General features: G+C 39.1%; 1 protein-coding gene across 7 annotated transcripts in view; it reads left to right on the top strand.

Annotated features, from left to right (window-relative positions):
• RCBTB1 (RCC1 and BTB domain containing protein 1) overlaps nucleotides 1–12,603 on the top strand; it is a 64,304-nt gene extending 51,701 nt beyond the window's left edge. For 6 of the 7 annotated variants that reach the window (XM_058686054.1, XM_058686047.1, XM_058686020.1 and 3 more), the window contains 4 exons: nucleotides 848–974; nucleotides 3,208–3,359; nucleotides 3,905–4,035; nucleotides 10,246–12,603. In XM_058686054.1, the coding sequence (XP_058542037.1) occupies nucleotides 848–974; nucleotides 3,208–3,359; nucleotides 3,905–4,035; nucleotides 10,246–10,386 (551 nt within the window). In that variant the 3' untranslated portion in view covers nucleotides 10,387–12,603. Of the gene's footprint in view, nucleotides 1–847; nucleotides 975–3,207; nucleotides 3,360–3,904; nucleotides 4,045–10,245 lie in introns of those variants that run through there. The other variant, XM_058686058.1, reaches the window with a different exon arrangement.
• Nucleotides 12,604–19,190: the final 6,587 nt, after the last annotated feature.

Below are 19,190 nucleotides of genomic sequence, written 5' to 3'. Positions count from 1 at the left end.
ATTTGGGCTTTTTCCAGTTTGGCGATGCTATAAACATTGGGAGAACCAATCAAGTTTTAAGTGAGCAGTGATACAATCATGGACTGCCTATAAATTTTTCTTTTCTTTTTTAAAATATACATTTAAAAGGTTTTAAATGTTTTATTTTTGAGAGAGAGAGAGGGAGAGATTGGGGGAGGGGCAGAGAGAGAGAGAGAGACAGAATCTGAAGCAGGCTCCCACCTCCAAGCTGGCTCTCCCCGATGTGGGGCCTGAGCTCACAAACTGTGAGATCATGACCTGAGCCAAAGTCGGTCACTCAGCTGACCAAGTCACCCAGGCACCCCTAAAAAATATACATTTTTAAATGTCTAACTTCATATATAAGACTGGTAATTGGCCTTTTCAACTACATACATATTTTTTGGTAGTTTATAGACTTAAGATACGTATTTTCTTTTTTTTTTTTTTTTTTTTTTTTTTTAATTTTTTTTTTTTTATGTTTTTTATTTTATTTTTGGGACAGAGAGGGACAGAGCATGAACGGGGGAGGGGCAGAGAGAGAGGGAGACACAGAATCGGAAACAGGCTCCAGGCTCCGAGCCATCAGCCCAGAGCCTGACGCGGGGCTCGAACTCACGGACCGCGAGATCGTGACCTGGCTGAAGTCGGACGCTTAACCGACTGCGCCATCCAGGCGCCCCAAGATACGTATTTTCATATGGTGAAATTGATTTGTCAAATAAGGCACAAACTTGAAAAAAATCTGAATTATTCACCTTGCTAATGGTTATCTTTTAGAAGTCTTTTCTTATCTCTGGCACATTTCTTCAGATTTATGTACTAATAATGGGTTTGTTGCTTTCAGAGCATGAAGACTTTTTAACAGTTGCTGAATCACTGAAGAAAGAATTTGATAGTCCGGAAACTGCTGATCTGAAGTTTAGAATTGATGGGAAATATATCCATGTCCATAAAGCTGTTTTGAAAATCAGGTATTTTTGCATGAGCTTAGAGACATCGATAACCTTACTTTCTTTTTGCAGTCTCCTTTTGGTGACCGCTAAGAAATAGCCTTGGTAGTAGAGAGAAATGGCGCTACTTACTATATTTGTGGATAGTATCCATGCATTATCTGTGTGTGTGTGAGTGTGCACTCATGTGCCTTTTTGAAAAAGCATAATGTGGTAGTAGAAGTATTTGTCTCTCTATATATATATTTTTAATATATATATGTATATTATATACATATAAATATATATGTATACATATATATGTGTACATATATACATATAAATATACATAATATATATTTAATAAAATATATGTGTATTTATTTTTGAGAGGGAGAGAGAGAGATGAAAAACACGAGAGGGAGAGGGGCAGAGAGAGAGGGAGACACAGAATCCGAAGCAGGCTCCAGGCTCTGAGCTGTCAGCACAGAGCCTGATGTGGGGCTTGAATTCATGAACCGCGAGATCATGACCTGAGCTGAAGTTGGACATTTAACCGATGGAGCCACTCAGGCTCCCTGTCTATATTGTTTTTTTAAATGAGGTTCTTATGAATTCTTATTTCTATCGACAAATTTACTTACGTGATTAAAAAAATACAAGAGATTAGTTAGTGAAAAATGTGTATGTCCTCTTAAAGATTGATTCCCCCCCCCCATCAAGAAACTCTCATGGTCAGGAGTGATGGACCTCTGGCCCTGAGGGACATGTGATTCCCAATTAAAGGAATGATCTTTAGGGGCGCCTGGGTGGCTCAGTCGGTTAAGCAGCCGACTTCGGCTCAGGTCATGATCTCACAGCCCATGAGTTCAAGCCCCACGTTGGGCTCTGTGCTGACAGCTCAGAGCCTGGAGCCTGTTTCGGATTCTGTGTCTCCCTCTCTCTGACCCTCCCCCGTTCATGCTCTGTCTCTGTCTGTCTCAAAAATAAATGAACATTAAAAAAAATTTTTTTTTAATAAATAAAGGAACGATCTTTAGATATAGTAAATGGTGGGAGTTATTTGTATAAATGTGAGGGAACTTTGTATTTATTAATAACAGTTTGGACTCTTGCCCCCTAAGGCTGCCATCACTGAGAAGGAGGCACATGAAGTGAGACCATAGAGAGTTAAACTGGTCCTTTTTGAAATGTAGTTAAAAACCTCTTTACAAAATAACACATTTTAAGGGAACCTAAAAGCCATATATATCATTCATTACTAAGAGAGTAAATATCTGAACCAAAGGAATGAAATTATAGACTGGAAATGTTCCTTCTGGGAACCTGTGGTCAACTAGTCTGTTCCTTTCATGCATAGTTTTCTGACCCATTTGTCATTCCTTGCCTAGACAACTATTTCTTTTAACTTCTCAGATGAAGTAATTTCTTATGTAGATGGAGCCATTCTTTTGGTTGTGAATGGATTTTGAAAATATTCTGTTTATTTATACCGTATCTCATTTTAAAAGGATTTGAAAAGATGATTTTTTAAAACAAATATGTAGAAAACCCAGTTTTAGAAATCAATTTTGCATGTAGGTGGCTTTTTACATGCAAATATAACCTAAAAAGACTCACTTAGATTTTTTAAAAAATCTGTGACTTTCCTAGTGAATGTTTTTTCTGAGTAAGTTAGTAACAGACTTGGGTGTATTGGAGAGGGAGCAGGTCAAAGCAGAGGAACAAAATAGGACTGATGGCTGTTTTGGAGATGAGTCAGAAAAGGAGGAAAATTGTCATGTGAGGTAATGTGATAATCATCAGCCTAAATGTGATCCAGTTAACATTGAAAGTGGTTTTAAGAATATGCTGATTACTTGAAAATTAAAAACCAAATGAGTTATTTGAATGATGCTGATGTATCGTCAAAGATTTGAACTCTCATTTCTGAATTTCCTTTAATTTCGTTGTTTAAAATGCATTTCTGTATAATCTTTTTAAGAAAAACGAGGGAGCAAAATCCTTGATCTGGATGAGGACTATCAAAGGCAAACAGTGGTGCACCTGAAGGGCTGGGTACTTCTAGGCCCTACTTAGAATCCTTAGTATTTAATAGGAGATGCCCATCAGAAAATGCAAGTGAATTGATTCAGAAGGTGAATGTGAAAGCCTGTGCTAGCTGAAGATTCCTAAGCCTGTGAGTGTGGGCCTGAATATAGTAGTAGGTAGGGAGACCTATAAGAGTTGTTGGATTTCGTCAACTTCGTTAGATAACTTTGCTTGTTCTGTTTAGGTGTGAGCACTTTCGATCCATGTTCCAGTCTTACTGGAATGAGGATATGAAGGAGGTGATAGAAATAGACCAGTTTTCTTACCCAGTGTACCGTGCCTTCCTCCAGTACCTCTACACAGACACAGTGGACCTGCCACCTGAAGATGCCATAGGTACCTCAGCCACCGGGACGGGCCAGGCCTCACGAGCAAAAGTCTCTCCCTCCACGTTCTCACAGTACTGAAGTGTAAAGAGTTTCAGCTCAATTGGCTTTTACATGGTTTTTAGAAAATATTTGAAGTAAATGTCTTTAAAAATAGTACTGTATAAGTTGTTACGGTTCACAGTTATAGACCTAGTTTATTTATGGCTATGGACTTATTTTAATTTTAATAATTTTTAATTTTGTAATATTTTAATTTTTAATACGTTGCTAATGCATTTCGTGTATCCTCTTGGAAACAAAAGAAGGGGGGCAATTCCGTTTATTCCCCTTCTTTTGTACTGTAGAGGAAGTTGTATAAAGCGAGTGTAGGAGAGGTCTGTTCCGGGGTGGGGAGGGGAGTGAGAAAGGGGATCTATTTAATAACCTTTAGGGTAGCGTTCATTAAGAAACTTTTGATTCATCTCCATAACTCTTTTCACCAAAATGAAATATATATGTTTATAAATTAGGGGAAAGTATCATAAACTTGGTGAAATTCTTTTTTGTTTTTAGGTCTTTTGGACCTAGCCACGTCTTACTGTGAAAACCGGCTGAAAAAGCTCTGTCAGCACATTATCAAGCGTGGAATTACGGTGGAGAATGCCTTTTCATTATTCTCTGCTGCAGTCAGATACGATGCAGAGGTAACATAAACAGCAAAGTGAAGCCAACCCCTCCAGCTCCCTGTGCTCTGCCTCCCACCCTTTTCTTGCATGAGACAAGGAACATGAATAATTTCGTATCGGTGTATGCTCTGAAATTCTATCATTGTCTAATTGTAACTCATCATGATTCATGTGTGAAGAGCTTGCTCTGGACTCCTTTTTATTTGTGTGTTTGTTGTGGATGGTTGATTTTGCACTGGATTGAATTCTTAATCTGGGATTCATGGGTCTCTAAAGAATCTATGAATGAATGGCCTTTTGAGAGTCTGAAATTTTGCATTTGGTATGTTTTCTTGAAGTTAAGAATCAGAGCGTCATCATATTGTAGGCTTCTTGTGAGCGGGACTGTTTCTTATTCTCTATTCTGTAGTGCCTGGCACATAGTAGGCACTGGATGATAAATGTTTGTTGAACTGAATGAATATGGTACCACCTGAAGGATACATTAAGGATAATCAGTGAACTAAAGTCTGGTACGGTGGTTTTATAAATTTATAGAGAATATAAGGTAGGGAACAACAGCCTTGGAGTCCAGCTAAGGCAGACACCTTTAATGACACAATTAGCCCGTTCTTAGAGGTAGTATTTTGTCATCATTTGACAAGGCAGAGTACGCGGTATTGCGATTTACCAAACACCTGCAGGGATCTTCTCCTTTATCAAACTTAGGGATCCAAATGGACCATTATGTTTTGTATTTTCAACGTGCATCCTATTTTTATTTGAAATTATATTATCATAAATATTTGCTAAGGTCAAATATAGTTGACTTTGTCTGTGGCCTGACAGCAGATTTGGTGATTAAATTATTTCTAAAAGGAAATGGATGTCTAGATTTTTTTCTTGCCTTTTCTGTGACACCATGAACTTGTTTATTAGAAGTGCCCTTTTCTTTAGGTTGCATTTCTACCTAGTGATGTAACTTTAAATTGGTCAGTGCCCTTTCTGTCCATTTGGTAATTCACTTTTAGCATCTTCTCTGGATCTCTCCCTTCTCCTTACTACTAACGAGTTCCATATTCTAGGGGTTAGGATATTGCTGATTAAAACCAGTTAGAACCACCTGGGCAGAGGCAAACATCTCAGCTCTAGTTGCTGGAAATTTCTCATTTCAAGTTAAAACCTATCCCATCAAGTTTCCAGGAAAAAACCTTATGGCACTTCTGCCTGTGCCAGCTGATCACTTTTTTAAATTAGCTTTCATTTTTCTCATGCTGAGTATAGACATTAGATACCATCTCTTCCTTGAGACTGCAAACGTGTTTCCTTGAGTCTGGCACAGTGTGGGCATATGGTTGGCACTCAAGAATGTATGCTGAGTTTAATGAATGAGTGAATATATGTGAGACACCTTGCCATGAAGGTGTCCTTTAAAAAATGAAGAAAACAATAAAACTCCAAACCCCCCAAATATTAATACATTCAATGTAGAAAACTTGGAACGTAGAAGACAAAAACAGAAAGAATCACTTCTTCCTTTCTAGGCTGTATTTTTTTGGGGCGGGGGGGGGATTCTTCTAGGAGTTACCTTGTATTTCCCTTAATGCAATAGAATGTAGTAAGTAAATAAATGAAGTGTTTAGAATGTAAAAATAAAACCTACTAGCCGTATCTATAAGTTGATGGGAAGCTACCACTAAGATTGGAAATTTACCACCAAAATATTGACTTTCAGAAGCTCCGCTTAGGGAGACTAGATGACTTTGCCTTCATTCTGTGGTTGAAATGCTAGGAAGATGGAGACAACCTTCTCACATTTTTTCTGTTTCTTGTAAGTTCTTGTGGTTCCTCCATACCCCCTTTTGACAAGGTAATTTTGCAGCAAATGACACACATAAAAGCAACAAAAATGTATTGGCTCAGTAGTTAGGAAGATTTTTCTGGTTGTTGTGGAGCCCCGGCATTCTGAATGCACTGTCAGTCTTCCTCCAAGTTTTAAGTGAAGAACAGCCCGGCAGAGGAGCACTTCAGAATTCCTCCAGTACAAACCCAAATAAATGTTGCCATCAAGGGAGTAGATGTGAAAAAAACATTGTATCGAGATAGTTTGTATCTTATTACACAAATTTTGAAATGTTTCTATTTATACTGGTTCTTTTCAGGAAATATTTGTTTTCTGTGTATTTTGGGGTTTGTTGGAAAGAGAACGCGAGCTGGGAGAGGGGCAGAGGGAGGGAATCTTAAGCAGGCTCCACGCTCAGCACAGAGCCCAACGCGGGGCTTGATGCCACAACACTGGGATCATGACCTGATATGATCTGTTCAACCCACTGAGCCACTCAGGCACCCCCTAGTGTATCTGAACATCAGGAGAAATAGCTGGGAGGGAAGTATTATTTGTTGAACCAGAGTGGAGAGTTTTCCAGAAAATCCTCCTTGCTTAGCAATTTAAGTCCTAAGATTTTGCTCTTGGAAGCAATAAATATAAGGCCAGGAATCTAATTCCAGAATTAGTTTGGGATATGGGTGTTGAAAGTTTTGCGCTAAAACCAAATGGTCAGCATTTTTTCTTCTTTCCAAAATTAAAAGTTTTCTGTGATCAGTAAAGTATTTTTTGGTTAGTGAGAGTGCCTTTTCTTTATTTTGTCCTATTAAGACTTTAAGTACATTGTAGGGGCGCCTGGGTGGCTCAGTCAGTTGAGGGACCGACTTCCGCTCAGGTCATGATCACACGGTTTGTGAGTTCGAGCCCCGCGTTGGGCTCTGTGCTGACAGCTCGGAACCTGGAGCCTGCTTCTGATTCTGTGTCTCCCTCTCTCTGCCCCTCCCCTACTCATGCTCTCGCGCGCTCTCTCTCTCTCTGTGTCTCAGAAATAAACATTAAAAAAAAATTAAAAAAAAAAGACTTTAAGTACATTAAAGAGACCAGAGACCACTTTGATATGGAATATTTTGTACCTGATATACTAGGAAACAAATTCTAAACTTACAGTTTTGGGGTTTTGTTTTATTACTACTTTAACAATAATTTTGGGCAAAGTTAGGTGTGGTTCCCAATTTCTTGCCATCCAGAATATGTCTCAAGGGGGGCTTGTGACGCATAGGTAGCCTGTCTCATCCTGGCCAAGTAGCCTTCCATAGAAAAATTAGCATTCGACTATTTTAGCTTTGGAGGACTTAAGACTGGATAAGAACTCCATTTAGGCTGCAATAGCATTTTTTAAAATGTGGATATTTAGACCATCGATTGTGTTTTAAGAAGATCTGTGGAAAGGAAAAATGACTTATTCTCGGAATATATAAATTATTGGAATAATTTAATTTAAACATTGAAAAATTTGGAATGAGTTTATAAATTAGAGTAGCAATTTATTTTGATCTTCCTTGCTAATTACAACAAATCTGACATTTTATCTGATTTGCCTCAGAGCCACTTTATAATAATTTCACCACAAAATGTCATGAATATGGAATTACTTCTGATATACCAAAAATATTGTATTAGAGCCCCTGATTTTACACTCTTTCCCACTTTTATATTCCGTCGGCCTTAAGAAGATGCTTTCATTCTATTATGAACGTTTTTCATCTACGGGTCAAGTAATCCTTTTTATTCTTCTTGGAAATGTTTTATATAAACAGTTAAACATATATAAGCTTTTATACAAAGCCCAGCAGTTCTGTTACAGTTAACTTACAGTTGGGTAAGTGTTGTATTTTCTTTTCTGGATAATTGAAGATGTGATACATTTGCAGAGTGAGGTGAACAGATCATGTAGGTTCTCAAAACATTCAAGAATTATCAGGAAAATATTGGTCTCGTTCACACATCAGAGGCAGGCTGGCTCAGGGCATTGGCTGCTAAGTGAGTTGCATGACTGTGCCGCTCTGTTCATGCGGGTGAGCTTGCATATCCAGTTTCTCTCTTCAAGGGCACTCAGTGCTTCCTTTTCCATAGATCTGCCTTAAGCAAGAGTCAGTTATTAAATAAGTTCTTTAAACAGCCCAGCTTTAGGTTATTTTCAGGATTCTCTAGTTAGATTTGTAATGTTTGAAACTGCTAAACATTTTTTGAATACTGAGCTATCTTACCAATTCAGACTCATTGGAGGGGAAGGGAAGACAGTTTGCTAGAGCTGTTTTCATAAATGTATGAAGTGATTTATAACTAGAGGTGCCGTCTGTGTACCTGTGCTATATAAAAAGTTCTTCAGAGTTTGTACTCAAGATAGTCTTTGGATATACTCATTGTTTGACCTCTGAAGATCTTGAATTCCGGATCTGTAGACACTATAATAAGGTTTTACAGTGCCAGAATTTAGTGCAATCTTCTTTGAATTTGAAATTGTATAATTAAGAGTCAATATTTAAAGATCCTCATCTGATACATTAGATGGTTTGAGGGACTTTGTGTGCTTATGACTGGTTATTTCTTCCTAAAATATGTGTAGATAAACTAGCTGTCTCTTTTTGATAAATAAGATAAAAATGACTTTTCTCTCCTTGTGGAATATAATTTAGTCCCAAAGCTGTGTATTAATCATTGGGTTATTATACCAGGAGTAGGACTTGTTCTTCAATAATTGAGAGGGAATGTTTAATATAGTTTAACATTATAGTTTATTACAACACACAGAACATTCAGCTGTACTTCAGCCCACTGGGAATCTCTTATTTAAAAACGTGGATGTGGAGATTGTGCTGATATTTTAAATGCATTGTGAATTGTCTAGAAAGCAAAACTCTGTCAGCAGCTGGCTGATACACATTAGATGTGGTTTATCTCTTACTGGTTATATGACTGGAAGGGGACATCATTCAGCTAGGGACAGAGGCACCCTCAGAATAGGGAAGTATTTGTTCGCAGGGGTCTGCAATGAGAGAGTAGAAAGGAGACGTGTCTCTGTGTTTGTGTGGGTCCTTCCCCATTCTGCCTGACATTCTCATTTCACGGTGGCTGGAAACATGAAGCCAAGACGCTGCAGTTTAAATGTTGTCCAGTTCCTGGTTTGATAGAACCCTGAGTATTGACCTTCAGTGTAGCTGGCAAATTTACAAGAATCAAGGTGTTGGTGATAAGAGCTTTTAGTGTGATTTGCTGTTACATAGTTAGTCTTTGTATACATTCCAGTACCTAATGGATTTAATAAATACGTGTTCCGGCGTTTCAAGGAACAAACATGGTAGTGTTTTGCTGGGGATGAAAGGCTCTGTTAGCATTGGCAGAAATGTTTAAGTTGTTCAGGTTTACCACTTGTATATGTTACTTCTGAATGTCGGTAGCTGATGACTTCTTTTCCTGAGTGAAAACTCCAGACTGAATATTTTCCTCTGGACCGACTATCTGAGAAATTAGTGTGTGGGAGTGGGAGTGTGTCTTCCTTTGTGGCTTTAACAATGAAGGCATTTTTATCTCGGAGAGCGTGAAAGTGAATTTAAGGTCTGTGGATTTTTTTTTTTTAATGTGTCTCCTTAGGACATCTCTTCATCACTTTTGTATTTCTTAAGGTCTTCCTTAAGCTAAATAACCCACATCTTAATTCTTTTCTCTGACTTGACTGTGGTCAAACATACGTTGGAGTAAAGTTGCTTTCAGCTTTGTTTTTAATTATTATTGAAGAAGAATTGACGTATAATACTGTATTAGTTTCAGGTGTATGCGTTCAGCTCGTTAAAGTCTTTGCATGTGACCAGACTGTGTGACAGCCATGCGGAGGCTGCCCCCCCCCCCCCCCCATAGGCTCTGTGAATGGGTGTACGTTCTAGAGAGTCAGACTTGAGGTAGGGGAGCTGTTGGACTTACTGTGTTGTGACTAAATAGTACGTGCTTTTCTTTTTTTATTTAAAAGATTTTTTTAATGTTTATTTCTGTGTGTGTGAGAGACAGAGCATGAGCGGGGAAGGGGCAGAGACAGAGGGAGACACAGAATCCAAGGCAGGCTCCAGGCTCCGAGCTGTCAGCACAGAGCCCGGCGCAGAGCTCGAACTCACTCTCAGTGAGATCATGACCTGAGCTGAAGTCGGACACTCAGCCGACTACTGAGCCACTCAGGCGCCTCAATAGTACGTGCTTTTCTGATGCCTACCTATGTACAGTCACTTGTTTGCTTAGTTTGAGGTTTCTGGCCTCAAATATCTTTCCTAGGGGAGGGTGAGAGATTTGGGATGAGGGGTTTGGATAGAAGTAATTTGATGAAAGTTAATAAAAAAAAGCCTCTTTTTGTTTTTATTTTTGTTGTGTGTGTCCAGGATTTAGAAGAATTCTGCTTTAAGTTTTGCATCAATCATTTGACAGAAGTTACACAGACTGCAGCATTTTGGCAAATGGATGGCCCTCTGCTAAAGGAATTCATTGCTAAAGCCAGTAAATGTGGAGCCTTTAAGAACTGAAGCCCCAGGCTGCTGGGTTTTGTGAATGCTCTGGGGCACTGGCCATGGTGGCTGCTTTGTGCTCTGCGGGTGATGTAATTTTGCAGGTAAAAAACCCGTCAGCTTGTTTGTTTTTCACATCTTGAGACACCATTCTCCATGTAGGAATGTATGAAGGATGTACAGCTTTTCCTGAACCCGTTCTAAACAAGTCTTGTTTCCAGATATGTGCATTTTAAATGTGACCTTAATTTGGCTAGAACATTGTAAAGGGGTGAAAGTTTAGCTGGTCGTTTGTGTTTTGTTTTGTTTTGTTTTGTTTTGTTTTTGATTAGAGGAACTGCTGAACTTGGAAAGGAGAAGTTTGCGGTAATTCTCCTGGCTCACATAGTAACAACCCTTTCGACCCCAGGAACTGGGATGGTTTGTGGATTGTGAGATAGACATAAGAGGCCCCACCTTGAATTAAAGATGCTGACTTTGGGGCTTGTTGAAATGCTGCATCAGTTGCTAGTTCACTAGCCGTACTGTGAAGGAGTAGTGAAGATAGTTTGAGGTTTTTGTGTGTGTTTGTACTACTGAGGACCTTTTTTAACTTCATTGCGTATCAAAAAACAATATTCAGTTTAATATGAGTTAAACCTATTACGATGATGATTATGCAAAGATAAACTTGTAGGCTAGCCAAGGTTTCTCTTAAGAATTAAGTCCATAAAGAGTAGTAATTTAGGACTACCTGTAAAAAGTTGATATTGAAAGAAACTTTGGACAGAGGTCAATATAGAGTATCCACTACTCTCCAACAGTGTTTTGTTTTATTAAGATACAGTCTAAGAGCTGAAGTTTAAATTTGATTCCCCACCGTTTCCCCCATAAATGCTAATCATGAGAAGAAAGTAATGGCATATTCAGCATACTCTTGCCTTCCTAAATTATGGCTACTAGACGATCAGATCCACTACATCTGACTCACAAGGTGTTCTTAAAACCAGCTTTCTGGCAGGACTTCATAGAATTTCTCTCTTTTATCTATAGGCCAAGTGTCACACCTTTGCTTGTTTGCAACTTCAGCTTTCGTTTTTTATTTCCTCGTCTTTTGATTGTGTTAGGTATAATATTTAGCACAATATAACTTTGAAAAAGGATCACAATTATGATTTCCCTGAAAAGATCCTTTTAAATAGGGTCCTTTTAAGTTCAAGTTTGTTTTTTTTTTTTTTTCCCGTTTCTTTTTTGGTCTGGTTATGAACATGACTTTTGGAGGAAGAGTGTTCAACTCTGAGTTTTATCGTGTGTGTCTGTTGAGCTTGCTGTAAGAACAAATCTTTGTTCTCTCTGGCTCACAGACTCATTTCCATTTGTGGGCATTCCCTTAGTGAACGGTTTCCTGTTTGGAAGGTCCCTCATCTGAACTTGGAGGCCAAATACATTTTCAGAGTCAAATTAACAAGAGAGTGAAGATATGCTGCAGCTACTATTTTTAGCAGTGTTTCTAAGTGTGTCTGAGGGTTTGGATGGGAGTGAGGGCCCAAAGATAGGAATTCATTGATAAGTGAGGTAAATTCAAACCTAGAAGTCCCAGCTCCCTTTTCTTGACCATGTTGCAAGTGATTGAAGCCCAGTCAGTTATTAATTAGGATTAGTTCTGCAACATGATAGAATTTTTCTTACTAGGTTGATGAATGCACATTAATTTGATTATTAGCTATGATGGGTAGTGTTCATAACAATCACTGTTCTATAGGCTTATGATCTGGACAAAACAAGAACTGCGGTATGTTTACTATTGCTCTTACTTGAAAAAAACTTAAAGCACAAATTAAAGTAGTAGATCCATTTCCATAGATTGTTCATTCATTCAACAAATATTTACTGAGGTTCCTTATATAGGTAAAGAACCACTTCTCAGATTACCGAGTAATTTGTATGAGTGTGTATGTAGTGAAGAAAATGGAAATATGTTCTTTGAGAAGTACTTGAGTATCTTTTTTTTTTTTTTAATACACTCTTATTTTTCTACTTGGTTTCATTGTTAATCATAGCAGGAAATGAAAACTGTTCTTTGAGTTGTTTTTTTCATCTGATGTGATAATGAAAGCCAAAGTATTCATATTTCTTAAGATAACCCTAAATGTACTCTTGAACTTCTTACTGGAATAATATTTGATACTCTAGTATATAGGCTGTATTTATGTAATGTTTAGAATGACATATTAATAAATAATCTGTCAAGACATACATGCAGAGTTGTTTTTCCCTCTCAAAAATCAGTAATGTGCAGCCTTAAAACGGAAGGAAGTTCTAACACATGCTGCAACCTGGATGAACCCCAAGGACATTATGCTGGGCAAAATATGCCAGTCACAGAAGGACAAATACTGCATGATCCCACCCACACAAGGTAACTAACATAATCAAATTCACAGAGACAGAAAGCAGAATGCTAGTTGCCAGAGGTTGGAGGTGGGGAGAGAGGACTTAGGAGCTAATGTTTAATGGATACAGTTTCAGTTTTGCAAAATGTAAAGAATTATGGAGATGGATGGTGGTGGTGACAACACAGCAGTGTTGAATGTATGTAATGCACTGAACTGCACACGTAAAGGTGGTTAGCTTGATAAATTTCATGTTCTATATATTTTTCCACCATTAAAAAAAACTGGTACTATGATTCTTAGCAGGTATCAGGCTGAAAACAGGTACCACAGTGAACAGGTCACCTGTTTCTCAGTTGTATCCCCTACTCCCATAGAAATCTTTTGGTTTTGGGGCACCTGGGTGGCTCAGTCAGTTGAGCATCCGACTTCGGCTCAGGTCATGATCTCACAGCTTGTGAGTTTGAGCCCCGCGTCGGGCTCTGTGCTGACAGCTCAGAGCCTGGAGCCTGCTTTGGATTCTGTGTCTCCCTCTCTCTCTGCCCCTAACCCACTCGCATTCTGTCTCTGTCTCTCTCTCTCTCAAAAATAAACATTAAGAAAAAAATTTAAAAAAAAAATCTTTTGGTTTTATTCCTACTGAAAGATAGTACAATTGAACTGTCACAGCAGAAAAATGCATCTGGATCCTTGTACCTATAAATGAAGGGAAGGACAGTCCCTATCCTCAAGGAACGTGTAAGTTATTAGGAGAGGGGAGAGAGAAGTTGAGGAATTAATGTAAAAACATATTTATAAACAACTTTTCACAATAGGTGGTGCGAGAAAACTTGATAGCTTATTATGAGAAATAGATGCTCTGAAGATAATGTCCTTCTCACTCATTCCAAAACAGCAGGTAAGTGGCATAAGCAAAGGCTTAGAGGTGGTGGCTGATAAGCCTTCCAGAACTTACCATTAGCAAGTTTGGTTAGAATGGAGAACATAAGCCAGGGCCCATTAGGAGGAAACGTGGGCAAGGAGAGGGTGTGTGTGTGTGTGTGTGTGTGTGTGTTTGAGAACATTTGTTTCCCATGGTGCCAGACATTATGCCCTATGCTTCACATATTTTCTTCTTTAGTGTCCACGTTTTGTACCGTAAGGCATAAGGTAGGTAGAGTTAAGCTCAGATAGATTAAGTAATTTGATTGAAGTTTTTCGGTAGTGAATGACATAGCACAAGTACAAACCCAGGTTTAATAGTTTGCCTAATATTTGCTTACTTAGTGACTGTCAAACACATGTTGCTCCATTGTGCCAAGTTGCCTCCCATGGTAGGAATGACAGATTAAATTTGAAGGTAAAGTGGGGGACAAAGGTTTTCTCTTAAGTAAAGATCATGACATCAAAACTCAGATAAGCTTTGCTATGGGATATAATAGCAGGAGAGGAAGTTACAGTCATCACCTGGACCAGGAGAAGTCTTTGTTCAGTGCATCTGGACGGAGTCTTCTGTAGTTTTTTTTTATATTCAGAATTCTTATTTATTGTGGTAAAACATAAATGAATTTACCATTTTAACCATTTTTTATTTTAGAGCACGTTCAAGGAGAGGGACAGAGGGAAAGAGAGAGAATCTCAAGCAGGTTCCACATTCATCATGGAGCCAGATACTGGCTCTGATCCCACAACCTGGGATCATGACCTAAGCTGAAATCAAGAGTCAGATGCTCAACTGACTGAGCCAACCAGGTTCCCCCCTTGTAACCATTTTTAAGTGTACAATTCAGTGGTTTTAAAAATTGAAGCATAGTTGGGGCGCCTGGGTGGTTCGGTTGAGCATCTGACTTTGGCTCAAGTCATGATCTCATGGTCTGTGAGTTTGGGGCCCATGTCAGGCTCTGTGCTGACAGCTCAGTGCCTGGAGCCTGCTTCGGATTCTGTGTCTCCCTCTCCCTTTGCCCCTCTCCCACTCATGCTCTCTGTCTCTCAAAAATGAATAAATATTAAAAAAATTAAAAATTGAAGTATAACTGGCATATATCAGGTTTTCAGTAGATAATTTGATAATTATGTACATTATGAAATGCTTACCATGGTAAGTGTATTTACCATCCCTTATCACACGGTTAATACAGTACTACTGACCGTATTTCCTATACTGTACTCTTCATCCCCATACTTATTTTATAACTGGAAGTTTATACCTCTTAATCCTTGTCACCTATTTTGCCTGTCTCCCTGTCCCCCTCCTCTCTGGTAGTCATCCTATATTAATAGTTTGTTTCTCTTTTCTGTTGTTTGTTCATTTGTTCTGTTTTTTAGATTGTTTATATAAGTGTAGTCATACTTTGTCTTACTCTGACTTACTTCGCTTAGCATAATACCTCTAGTTCCATCCACATAGTTACAAATGGCAAGATTTCATTCTTTTTTGATGGCCAAGTAATACTCCATTGTATATATACACCACATCTTCTTTATCCATTCATCCATCAATGGACAGTTGGGGCTCTTTCCATATTTTGGCTATTGTCAACAATGCTGCTATAAACATTGGGGTGCCTGTATCCCCTTCGAAACAGCATACCTGTATCCCTTGGATAAATACCTAGTAGTGCAATTGCTGGGTAATAGGGTAGTTCTATTTTTAATTTTTTGAGGAACCTCCATACTGTTTTCCAGAGTGGCTGCACCAGCTTGTGTTCCCACCAATGATGCAAAAGAGATCCTCTTTCTCCTCATCCTCGCCAACATCTGTTGTTGCCTGAGTTGTTTATTTTAGCCATTCTGACTGGTGTGTTGAGTCTTCTTTTTTTCTTGATGAGTCTGGCTAAAAGTTTATCAGTTTGGTTTGTCTTTTCAAAGAACCAGCTCTTAGTCTCATTGAACTTTTTTTTTTTTGTCTCTATTTCATTTATTTCTTCTCTGATCTTTATTATTTTCTTCCTTCTGCTAAGTTTTGGCTTTGTTCTCCTTTTTCTAGTTCCATTATGTGTAAAGTTAAATTGTTGATTTTCCTTGTTTCTTGAGGTAGACCTATATTGCTATAAACTTCCCTCTTAGAACTGCTTTTTCTGTGTCCCAAAGATTTTGGATTACCATGTTTCCATTTTCATTTGCCTCCAGGTATATTTTCTCTTTGATTTTTTTTGTTGATACATTGTTTAGTAACATGTTATTTAGCTGCCACATGTTTGTGTTTCTTCCACTTGTCTTGTAATTGATTTCTAGTCTCGTATGGTTGGATATAATTTGTGATACATCCTTGGTATAACTTCACTTGATAACTTCACTTGATATGATTTCAGTCTTATTAAATTTATGAAAGCTTTTTTGTGACCTGTCATGTGCTCTGTCCTGGAAAATGTTCCATGTGCACTGGAATATGTATTCTGCAGTTTTAAATGGAATGTTATGTATATGTCTGTTAAGTCCATCTGGTCTCATGTATCATTCAGAGCCACTGTTTCCTTACTGATTTTCTGTCTCAGTGAGCAAGGTATCCATTGGTCTAGGTGGGGTGTTAAAGTCCCCTACAGTTATTGTATTGCAGTCAACTTTTTCCTTTATGTCTGTTAGTATTTGCTTTATATATTCAGGTGTTTTTATGTTAGGTATATAAATACTTAAAATTGTTATATCCTCCTACGAGAGTGATCCCTTTATCCTTATGTAATGACCTTTTTGTCTCTTGTTACAGTCTTTGCTTTAAAGTCTATTTTATCTGAGGTGGCTTGATGGAGCACTTGGGTGGCTGTCACTTAAGGATCCAACTCTTGATTTTGGCTCACATCATGATGTCACTGTTGTGAGATTGATCCCCGCACTGGGCTCCATACTGAGTGTGGAGCTTGCTTGGGATTCTCTCTCTCCCTCTGTCTCGGTCCCTTCCCTGCTTATATGAGTATTGTTACCCCAGCCTTTGTACTTTCATTTGCAAGATAAATATTTTTTCATCCCTTCACCTTCAGTCTGTATGTGTCTTTAGGTCTGAAGTGAGTCTCTTGTAGGCAGCATATAGATGGGTCTTGTTTTTTTTTTTTTTTTTTTTTTTTAATCCATTCATTCACTCTTGTGATTGGAGCATTTAGTCTATTTACATTTAATTATTGATGGGTATGTACTCCTTGGCATTTTGTTAATTGTTCTCTAGTTGTTTTTGTAGTTCTTTTTCTTTCTTCTTCTCTTGCTCTTTTCCCATGGGGTTTGATGACTTTCTTTAGTGTCATGCTTGGATTCCAATCTATTTTTTGTGTATTTATTATAGGTTTTTGATTTGTGGTTACCCCAGGGGGTTCTCATGTAACATCCCATGTGTTTAGCAGTCTATACTGAGTTGATGGTCAGTTCAGACACACAACGGCGCTAAATTTTTACTGCCTCTTCCGTGTTTTATGTACATGATGTCCTATTTCACATGTTTTTATTTTGTGTACCCCTTGGCCAATTTTTACTAGTTATGTAAGTGAACAACACACTGCTGGATGTGGCAGTGCAGGTGTGCGTGGGGCAGATGGGTTGGATGGATAGGTTCCTCAGGAGAACGTAGGGGCAGGGTACATGGTGATGGCAAGGTAGACGGAGAGTGTCAGAACTGACTCCTGAAAGCCTCTGGCTGTCTAGGGCTGGGGAAGGCAGGGAAAACACCAGCAAACACTTCTGTTCCTGGAGAAACAAACAAATTCTGCAGATCCCTGCCCCTCTGGCACATATCCTAAAGTCAGTCACTAAATCGTTAGCTGTATCCCAGGCATTTTCCAGACCACTGAATCTGTGCAGTGTCTTAGGTCGTCATTCAGTGTGCTGGCCATTTGAGGGCAGAGACTCCATTTCGTATAGCTCTCTGGCTCTCCCCAAGTTAAGCCCCATTGGTTTTTAAAGCTCCCAGAATTCAGCCCTGCTGATTTTCAAAGAGGAACCTGCCTTTACAGTGTGGATCCCCAGGGTGGGGGGTGCCCAATTTAGGGCCTGGGACCCCTGCTCCTTTGTGCCTAAGATGTCCCTACTATTTAGTGGGTAGTCATACCAGGGGTGTGGCTGCTGACTGTGTCTCTCCCCCTCTTCCCCTTTTTTCTTTAATTCTTATTGATTTATTCTGAGAGTGTGTGTGTGTATGCGAGCAGGGGAGGGACAGAGAGAGGAGAGCGAGAATCCCAAGCAGGCTCCATACTGTCAATGTGGAGCCCTACACGGGGCTTGAACTTAGGAACTGTGAGATCTTGACCTGAGCACAAATCAAGAGTCAGACACTTAACTGACTGAGCCAGGCAAGCACCCCTCCTCCTACCCTTTTCGATGTAGCCGCCTCTCTAGGTCTATCGGTGGAAGACCTGTTCTGCCAGTCTTCAGGTTGTTTTCACAGAGAGTTGTAGTACATACGCTTGTTGCCTTGGTGTCTCCCTGGGAGGTGAGCTCAGGATCTTTCCTAATCTGCTATCTTCCTTGACTCCCTCCTGTAGTTTCTTAAATGCTTGGGTGATTCTGATGTGCAGCTGAATTTAAAAGCCACTAGATTGGGGCGCCTGGGTGGCGCAGTCGGTTAAGCGTCCGACTTCAGCCAGGTCACGATCTCGCGGTCCGTGAGTTTGAGCCCCGCGTCAGGCTCTGGGCTGATGGCTCGGAGCCTGGAGCCTGTTTCCGATTCTGTGTCTCCCTCTCTCTGCCCCTCCCCCGTTCATGCTCTGTCTCTCTCTGTCCCAAAAATAAATAAAAAACGTTGGAAAAAAAAAATAAATAAAAAAAAGCCACTAGATTTAGATTTTTGTCACTCAGGTAATTATGAATTCAGCTAGGGTTGCCCTTAAAACAGGAATGGACATGTACTTTTCACCTATATCTTATTCTTCATTCAGTGGATATTTTTTGAGTACTTAAAACGTGTGAGACACCATGCTGGGGACTTGGATCAAACTCATTTTGCAATGTGGCATTATTGTGTATCAGAGTAGTGTGGTAAAAAGAAATATGAATGTCAGGTTTTCAGGGATCAGATTTGGTGCATAAAAATCCAAATTGTTTTGTCAGAGAAAAGTCTTAGTGATTGTTTTTCATTCTTGTGTATTCCAGCTGATGTTCTTTTGTGGTCATTTTAAATTGAAATACTTATTTTAAAGATGATATACCCCCATGTAGTGACTGCAGCCAAAAAGAAATTTAAAAAGCAGACTTTGTCGGGTCACCTATGTGATTGTCAGTGAAGCGTCTGATTCTTGATTTTGGCTCAGATCATGATCTCACGGTTCGTGAGTGTGAGCTCCACTTCTGGCTCTGTGCTGACAGCATGGAGCTTGCTAGAGATTCTGTCTCATTCTTTCTCTGCCCCTCCCTTGCACGCGCAGTCTCTCAAATAAACAAACTTTAAAAACCCAAAAATAAAAAGCAGACTTTGTGATGACAGGTAAATTTGGTATAAGTGGAGTAAAATATTCAAATTTACTTTATCTGAGTCATTATGAGCTGGAACTAGTC

Source organism: Neofelis nebulosa, chromosome 1 (genome assembly GCF_028018385.1).
Source record: "Neofelis nebulosa isolate mNeoNeb1 chromosome 1, mNeoNeb1.pri, whole genome shotgun sequence".
In the NCBI taxonomy this organism is placed as follows: Eukaryota; Metazoa; Chordata; class Mammalia; order Carnivora; family Felidae; genus Neofelis; species Neofelis nebulosa.
Note: the sequence above shows the minus strand (reverse complement) of the source record. Positions and strands in the feature narration are given on the sequence as shown.